Source organism: Leguminivora glycinivorella, chromosome 15, assembly GCF_023078275.1.
Source record: "Leguminivora glycinivorella isolate SPB_JAAS2020 chromosome 15, LegGlyc_1.1, whole genome shotgun sequence".
Taxonomy (NCBI): Eukaryota; Metazoa; Arthropoda; class Insecta; order Lepidoptera; family Tortricidae; genus Leguminivora; species Leguminivora glycinivorella.
Window position 1 is genome coordinate 19,337,052 of NC_062985.1, and position 9,856 is coordinate 19,346,907.

The 9,856-nt window shown below is 38.6% G+C and overlaps 1 protein-coding gene across 1 annotated transcript in view; it reads right to left on the reverse strand.

The window, feature by feature from the left end:
• The window catches only part of LOC125234231, a 28,889-nt gene extending 19,345 nt beyond the window's left edge, over positions 1–9,544 (reverse strand). Inside the window, exon 1 of the mRNA XM_048140439.1 lies at positions 9,091–9,544. Coding sequence (XP_047996396.1) covers positions 9,091–9,544 — 454 coding nt within the window. The remainder of the gene's footprint in view (positions 1–9,090) is intronic.
• Positions 9,545–9,856: the final 312 nt, after the last annotated feature.

Consider the following 9,856-nt stretch of genomic DNA (forward strand, 5'->3'; position numbering starts at 1 on the left):
GGGCGAAGCACCCACAAGGGGAGCTCGGGGGCGAAGCCCCCGCCAAAAATAAATACCACGTAGTACGTATTGAAATAAGTTAGGTTAGGGTTTTCTTGCGAAGTATAAGATCGAAAATAAAGGGGGGGGGCTCGGGGGCGCAGCCCCGCAAAATAGAAATACCGATTAAGTATCCAAACTAAGTAAGGTTAGGGTTTTCTTGTGACCCTGAAAAGCGAAAATAGGCAACCCACTTCGCGGGCTAGCGTCGACACGCTTACAAATCCAAAATTGATAAGAAAAACAAAATGGACCACGAGGGGCGAAGCATCCACAAGGGGGCTCGGGGGCGAAGCCCCCGCCAAAAAGAAATACCAACGTAGTAAGTATTGAAAATAAGTTAGGTTAGGGTCTTTTTTACGACGCTTAAGAGCGAAGATAAGGGGGGGGCTCGGGGGCGCAGCCCCCCGCAAAAAAAAAGATCAATTAAGTATCCAAACTAAGTAAGGTTAATGTTTTCTTGCGACCCTTAAGAGGAAAAATAAGGGGGCTCGGGGGCGCAGCCCCCGCAAAATAGAAATACCGATTAAGTATCCAAACTAAGTAAGGTTAGGGTTTTCTTGTGACCCTGAAAAGCGAAAATAGGCAACCCACTTCGCGGGCTAGCGTCGACACGCTTACAAATCCAAAATTGATAAGAAAAACAAAATGGACCACGAGGGGCGAAGCATCCACAAGGGGGCTCGGGGGCGAAGCCCCCGCCAAAAGAAATACCAACGTAGTACGTATTGAAAATAAGTTAGGTTTAGTCTTTTTTACGACGCTTAAGAGCGAAGATAAGGGGGGGCTCGGGGGCGCAGCCCCCGCAAAAAAGAAAGATCAATCAAGTGTCCAAACTAATTAAGGTTAAAGTTTTCTTGCGACCCTTAAGAGGGAAAATAAGGGGGGCTCAGGGGCGCAGCCCCCGCCAAAAATAATACCGATTAAATATCCAAACTAAGTAAGGTTAGGGTTATCTTGTGACCCTGAAAAGCGAAAATAGGCAACCCACTTCGCGGGCTAGCGTCGACACGCTTACAAATCCAAAATTGATAAGAAAAACAAAATGGACCACGAGGGGCGAAGCATCCACAAGGGGGGCTCGGGGGCGAAGCCCCCGCCAAAAGAAATACCAACGTAGTACGTATTGAAAATAAGTTAGGTTTAGTCTTTTTTACGACGCTTAAGAGCGAAGATAAGGAGGGGCTCGGGGGGCGCAGCCCCCCGCAAAAAAGAAAGATCGATTAAGTATCCAAACTAAGTAAGGTTAAAGTTTTCTTGCGACCCTTAAGAGGGAAAATAAGGGGGGCTCGGGGGGCGCAGCCCCCGCAAAATAGAAATACCGATTATGTATCCAAACTAAGTAAGGTTAGGGTTTTCTTGTGACCCTGAAAAGCGAAAATAGGCAGCCCACTTCGCGGGCTAGCGTCGACACGCTTAGAAATCGAAAATTGATAACAAAACCAAAATGGACGACGAGGGGCGAAGCATCCACAAGGGGGCTCGGGGGGCGAAGCCCCCCGCCAAAAATAAATACCACGTAGTACGTATTGAAAATAAGTTAGGTTAGGGTTTTCTTGCGAAGTTTAAGATTGAAAATAAGGGGGGCTCGGGGGCGCAGCCCCCCGCAAAATAGAAACACCAATTAAGTATCCAAACTAAGTAGGGTTAGGTGTTTTTGTGACCCTGAAAAGCGAAAATAAGCAACCCACTTCGCGGGCTAGCGTCGACACGCTTAGAAATCGAAAATTGATAACAAAACCAAAATGGACGACGAGGGGCGAAGCACCCACAAGGGGGCTCGGGGGGCGAAGCCCCCCGCCAAAAATAAATACCACGTAGTACGTATTGAAAATAAGTTAGGTTAGAGTTTTCTTGCGAAGTTTAAGATGGAAAATAAGGGGGCGCTCGGGGGGCGCAGCCCCCCGCAAAATAGAAATACCGATTAAGTATCCAAACTAAGTAAGGTTAGGGTTTTCTTGTGACCCTGAAAAGCGAAAATAGGCAGCCCACTTCGCGGGCTAGCGTCGACACCCTTACAAATCGAAAATTGATAACAAAACCAAAATGGACGACGAGGGGAGAAGCACCCACAAGAGAGGCTCCAAAAAGAAATACCACGTAGTACGTATTGAAAATAAGTTAGGTTAGGGTTTACTTGCGAAGTTTAAGATCGAAAATAAGGGGTCTCGGGGCGCAGCCCCCGCAAAATAGAAACACCAATTAAGTATCCAAACTAAGTAGGGTTAGGTGTTCTTGTGACCCTGAAAAGCGAAAATAAGCAACCCACTTCGCGGGCTAGTGTCGACACGCTTACAAATCGTGGACGACGGGGGGCGACGAAAGAAATACCACCGTTGTACTTATTGAAAAGAAGTTAGGGTATTCTTTCGGCGAAACACCCACCCCGGGGCTCGGGGAGGGGGAGGGGTAACCCCACAAAATACCAACGTAATACCTATTGAAAATAAGTTAGTTTAAGGTTTTCTTGCGACGAACAAGGGTGATTATAAGGGGGGGGGGGGAGCTTGGGGGGCCAGCCCCGAAAAAGAAAGACCTATTAAATATCCAAACTAAGTTAGGTTAGGATTTTCGTGTGACGCTTAGAAGCGAAAAGCCCACTTTGCGGGCTAGCGTCGACACGATTACAAAACAAAAGTTGATAACAAAACCAAGGGCAGGACTATGATTCTTGCCATTTTATCACTTATCTACGCGGATAAAGCATCCGTCACGTTGTGGCAAGTTAGTCAGTGTAATATTGACATATATGTTATCCACATTGATAAGTGATAAAAGTGCAAGCATGATAGCCCCACAGTTTTTATATGTTAAATGCAGAAATTGCCGTTAAGGGCTTGAGTTGAGTGCCTATAGCGTACGAGTATATGTCGCTTGAAACTGTTGCTGTCATGAGGTCATGACTTGACTGCGATAATCACTAATTATCTTTCAGTTTTGCGTTCTCTAAGCATTTCGCGAAGGTCTACAGCTCCCAGAGCCACTAGTAAATCCATTTTTAAAATTGAGTACTTAAAGTGACTTCATTATTCCGTTTCGTAGGAGTAAATGATCCATCGTAACGTGTATTGCTTCGTGTACGGCTCGAACGTAACGATAAATTGCTTCATGTATGGCTGGCAATTTCAATGCGATCGATCGCCACGATATTCGTCCAGTCGATCAAAGCGATTAATCGTACCGTGTATGGGGCCTTTAATAGGGACTGCACTGTCATATTTTTTGCAATATGTTAAATTGAATCTTATCACTGAGCCATAAAGTCGTCTGTATCGAAAACGGTCCACGTGAGAGGGCGACGAGATTGGTCTGGTGCCTCACTCGCACAATGTCTATAATGTGCATGTGAGACACCAGCCCAAACTTTGTCCTCTCATGTGGCCGAACCTGGGACCGGAGATATAAAATCTATGGACCAAACAAACTTTTTGGCCAATATTCTCTGTCCGGTTCGCCGAAAAATAATTTGACATTTTTTTTTTTGTAATTTTATGGCCTGGTATCTAGACCTTTAAGCCAAGTCTTTATTTTTGATAGTGACTGTCACTAATAAAGTTACCATTATGTTACCATTATTAATAAATTAATTAATTAGTTTAGTTGACGACCGGTCTGGCTCAGTCGGTAGTGACCCTGCCTGCTAAGCCGCGGTCCTGGGTTCGAATCCCGGTAAGGGTATTTATTTATCTGTGTGATGAGCACAGATATTTGTTCCTGAGTCATGGATGTTTTCTATGTATATAAGTATGTATTTATCTATTTAATAAGTATGTATATAGTCGCTTAGCACCCATAGTACAAGCCATGCTTAGTTTGGGGCTAAGTTGATCTGTACGTGTAAGGTGTCCCCAATATTTATTTATTTATTTATTTATATTAAAGTAGCTAACAAACCGCCGCGCTAACATCTGTTTATAATACTGACAGTTGATGAATGACAGTAATTAGTTGTGGCAAAAATGTCTCATATAAAAGACCTCGTGATTCGTGCTTTTACGTTCTCTCTAATGCTAAAAAAATGAGGTATAATGGTAATCGCAGGTAATAATCGTTTCAGCTTAAGACGAGAGTGAGCGACATCATTTGCCATTTCTGTCACACCTATGCACTGTGATTGCCAAGCGAGGTGCGTGCGCGCAGGAATAAAAGGTACCTCATCTCTTTGAGACGCCGCCTTAATCTAAACAAACAATACTCATATCTTGTGAAACACGAATCCAAATTTACATTCACAGCATGAATATTTATGTATTGAAGCTTTTACGCTTGTTGAAGAAACTTAAATAAAACAAATTATAACTATGGCAACATTACTTCCATATACTTGTATCTCTATTCCTACAAATTGTATATTTAGACTGTTGTACACAATACAGTAATTATTACTACTACTACTACTACTACTATACTTTTTGTTCAGGTTTTTGTAGAGGATTATTTGGAACTTATTTACAGACCTTTTATCTTTTAGACCTTGTATTATGACTGTGGGTATATGTCTACCAATACATCTGCCACCAACAACATGGTAATGCCAAGGAATGACACTGATTCCGTATTGTTAGGAACGAGAGCTCGTGCGCGCCTAAGAATAAATCAGATGCAGTGGTGTGGTCTCATCTCAACACAAGAAGTCTATATGGTTTGTTGGGAAGCTAACCGATGTCACCGGGGCCATCAGCTACACGTATTAAGATAGTTAAATATTTTGCATACATAATAATATTTTAGGGTCTGCTTGATAAATTATTTATAACTATAGATATTGCACAATTATTGATCAATCCATCATTGATAACTCATTAAATATTATTTGTACATAAGTATTTAATTTGATAACTAGAAATATTCAACTGGCAAAAACATTATTTTGAAGTATTTTTATAACATGTCTACAAAAGAGTATGAAAATAAATAATTTTGTATATGAACAACTAGATAATTTGAAATATTTATTTATGTTCACAGTATTACAATCAGAATATGTGGACATATGCAGTTACTCAATCCTATCAAGTGATGGTACTTAATTTGATATATGGATCTATTCAATAAGTTTCCGTAATATTTTACCGTGCAAATGTTGATAACTTAAAATATGCAATATAAGACATTTGTTTACCTAAAAGATGTTATAAGAGGAACACGTTTTTCTATTGATCAATTGAGTAAAATATTAAGTAACCGCTTAAAATTAGCTCGTTGTGATCTTAGCTGCACTTACAGTTAATAAAAAAAGTTTTCTGCATACACCGAAACAAGATATTTATACATTTTAGGCTTTTATTTTCATCTTTTTTTCAGATAAGTATGGTTTATTACACAATTAAAACATAAAGGCGGTTTATTAGATTAATAGTCATGTTCCTATCAGTAGAGGTTTATTTTATTGGTATGATCATGACTAACATGATTTACACTACACTTGTTTATAAGGAACTAGCTTTTACCCGCGGCTTCGCCCGCGTAATAGGTCGGATCCGTAGGTTTCTCTGTAGGTATATTTATCTGCGATTATTTCGATTGCACATAATACTTTTGCTTGCAATGATTGTAGAAATATTACACATCGACCACAGCGTAGGTAATTCTATATACGCTGGGGAAACCTTTATAAACATCCCACATAGCCCGTATTTCGACACTATGATCGGTGGGTAAAAAGTACTTTTTTCTATTATCCCTTAAAATTTTTTACATTTTGCTTATACTTATCGCAAACGTAATCTTCAAGCAAGCAAACAACGATCGTCTTAGAGCACATTGATTGTAAGAGACCGCCGACCGATTATCCGTATCCCTCTAACGATACCCATATTATCCGTATCCGTATCCGTATCGCTATCGCTAACGATATCGCTATCGCTATCGCTATCGCTATTGCTATCGCTAACGATATCGCTATCGCTATCCCTATCGCTATCCCTATCGCTATCGCTATCCCTATCGCTGTCCCTATCGCTATCCCTATCCCTATCCCTTATCAAGATGTTTAATGATATAACACTTTAAGTTCTCGCGCTTTGTACACATATTTAAAGTCACATACAGGTCGAACGCGATTAATTAACATTATTTTTACCTTTTTTCCCAACGTTTCGGCCAGGTTGCACTGGCCGTGGTCGCGGAAGACTGACGTCCCAGCAAAATGTCACCGGAGATGTAAACAACACAAAACTACCCGATATTAATTTATATAAATGTTCGGGGTAGACAAATAAATATAATCTACCCGCTTTTAGTTAATGTTTATTTCCCACCATGTTTATTTTAAAGGTAAAAATAATGTTAATTAATCGCGTTCGACCTGTATGTGACTTTAAATATATGTTTAATGATTTCTTATCAAGTGCTAAAATATAAAGTTTCATGGTTTTATCTTTTAAAATTAAGAAATCCCATACAAACTTTCAACCTCTTTTTCAACCCCTTCATCCCTTTTTTTCGAAATAAAAAGTAGCCTATGTTCTGTCTCAGGGTCTAAAGATTGTCTGTTCCAAATTTCATCAAAATCGGTTGCGTGGTTTAAGCGGGAAAGCGTAACAGACAGACAGACAGAGTTACTTTCGCATTTATAATATTACTAGCTTTTACCCGCGGCTTCGCCCGCGTAATAAAAGTATTCATTAAGATTTTCATTTGGATCCGTAGGGACCGTAGGTTTCTCTGTAGGTATATTTATCTGCGATTATTTCGATTGCACGTAATACTTTTGCTTGCAATGATTGTAAAAATATAACACATCGACCACAGCGTAGGTAATTCTATATACGCTGGGGAAACCTTTATAAACATCCCACATAGCCCGTATTTCGACACTATGATCGGTGGGTAAAAAGTACTTTTTTCTATTATCCCTTACAATTTTTTACATTTTGCTTATACTTATCGCAAACGTAATCTTCAAGCAAGCAAACAACGATCGTCTTAGAGCACATTGATTGTAAGAGACCGCGGACCGATTATCCGTATCCCTCTAACGATACCCATATTATCCGTATCCGTATCGCTATCGCTATCGCTATCCCTATCGCTATCCCTATCGCCATCCCTATAGCTATCCCTATCGCTATCCCTATCGCTATCCCTATCGCTATCCCTATCCCTATCCCTATCCCTTATCAAGATGTTTAATGATATAAAACTTTAAGTTCTCGCGCTTTGTACACATATTTAAAGTCACATACAGGTCGAACGCGATTAATTAACATTATTTTTACCTTTTTTCCCAACGTTTCGGCCAGGTTGCACTGGCCGTGGTCGCGGAAGACTGACGTCCCAGCAAAATGTCACCAGAGATGTAAACAACACAAAACTACCCGATATTAATTTATATAAATGTTCGGGGTAAACAAATAAATATAATCTACCCGCTTTTAGTTAATGTTTATTTCCCACCATGTTTATTTTAAAGGTAAAAATAATGTTAATTAATCGCGTTCGACTTGTATGTGACTTTAAATATATATTTAATGATTTCTTATTAAGTGCTAAAATATAAAGTTTCATGGTTTTATCTTTTAAAATTAAGAAATCCCATACAAACTTTCAACCTCTCTTTCAACCCCTTCATCCCTTTTTTTCGAAATAAAAAGTAGCCTATGTTCTGTCTCAGGGTCTAAAGATTGTCTGTTCCAAATTTCATCAAAATCGGCTGCGTGGTTTAAGCGGGAAAGCGTAACAGACAGACAGACAGAGTTACTTTCGCATTTATAATATTAGTATGGATATGGATAAGTGATCATCTTGGAAGGTCAATATAAGTACACTTAGTTGGTTCTCAATAGATATTTTGACATAGTATGATTAACATTTGATGTTAATAATTAATTACAATTGAATACAGTTTTACTAAAGAGTTTACACATAGGCTCAGGAGTATGTGTAACTTGATTGCTCCATAATTTTAGTTTGAACCTCATAATGTCCTTTGATGTTCAAATCCTATTACGCATTTGATTTCTATTTTGAGCGCCAATTGACATTTAAATAAATATTCACATTTTAACAGAATAGCATTGAGGGCTACGCTTTGATATCTCAGTTTATCATTTTTTTTTTATTCTATTCAAACAATTTACTATTTGTACAAGTAGGTTTATAGGATTATGCACTGTGATTCGCATTTGAACTTTATTTCATATAAAGACATGTTCAAATGTTAGCGGAGGAGCTTAATAAGTCCATTTTGATATCTTAATTTGTTCGGTTTTGCACGCTTAGCATAATATTTCACTTAACTTGATATGTCGTTATATCATAGCATAACATTTCACTAAACTTGATATGTCGTTATGTCAAAATGCAAGTTAAGAATACAATGATTGTGACAAAAAGCATAAGTAAATATGTCAAATGATGTACTATGTTATAAATTTTAGCGAAGTTTAACAGTAAGACATGTTCATGTATGAACCGAGAAGTGATAAAACAAAAGGCATAATAACTCGATTCGTCAAATAAATGTCGTTCAATTTCGAGATATTCACTTGATTTCAAAACCAATAAATTCAAAATTAATGTATTAAACTGGCTGTCTTTTTTATACATATAAATATAGACCCATTGGAATCGATTGCGCCAATAAAAAAAAAATAACGTAAGTGAAGATGTCAACTTCTTCCCGCCCAGTACGGATATATCCTGCAATAAGTAACATAGAGACTCTCACGTGCAGGCAAACTGTTCACACAGTTTTGCAGAGAACACTAAAGCCATTATATTATGCTTTTAATAATTCAAAAAAAAAAGCTAAGTTGAATAGATGAGGTATGGTTGCAGTGATGTAGATTTGTAGATTTGTTTAAAAAAGTGTTGCAAATTATATAAATAATTGAACCATGAACGTAGCGTGTTTCAAAAAGTGGAATCTTGAGTGTTGAAAGGGTTTCACAAAATCAGGTTATTCAGGTTAAACAAAATTACGGGGAAAATATTAACAGTAAAACGCGAAACATCTTTTTTAACATTTATATGATTCAAAATGCACACTCAAAATGCATACCCAACTAATAGCAAGCACCAAGAAGCTTAGTAAATTACAAATCATACCTGTCATCATCTTCCGAATCCCTTCAAAAAGAAAGAAAAAAAACGAGCTATAGACAGACACCGCGTATGCCACAACATTAATCCTTATAATTCTATAATTCTGAGCCAATCGCTGTTCCTCTTCATGATCTTTGCAAATTTCTACCAACTTCTTGTTCAATTCTTTGACTCGCTTTCTATTCACGATGACTGAAAACATTTTTCCGAGAACTATAGTGTGACTTACAGCGAAGGTGGTACAATCGCTCCTTTCGTCACTAGGCATGTCACCAAAGAAAACACCTATAATTTCCAATACAGTCATTGATATGTAAATAGAAAATAATATGCAACAGTAAAGCTGGTATAACAAACTCTTTCCCTTGCTTATTTCGCCTTCCTCAAACCACATATCACCCCCTCCTGCAAGGTAAATGTATGTGCATAAGGTTTTCAAAATGAAATAGTTTTTCATTTTGATGACGGTTTCTGTCTGCCTTTTGTTTCAGTGAAGTCGAAGAAGTGAACAGAGGAGCGAAGTTGTAAATTGACTTCACGAATTATATCACAATCGTAATTTATTGGTTTTGTTCCAGAGATCCGTAAACGACATTAACAAAAAAAACTTACTATTTTGGCTGAGTGATCCAAAGTGAATACTAGCCACCGAAATGAGAGATTGCCGCCTGGGTAGGTACGTAGCCGAATGGCACCAACTCTCACGAAACGAAACGCTCGTAGATATCTATCTCTATCGCTCTTGTGTATTGGCGCGAAAAAGCCAGAC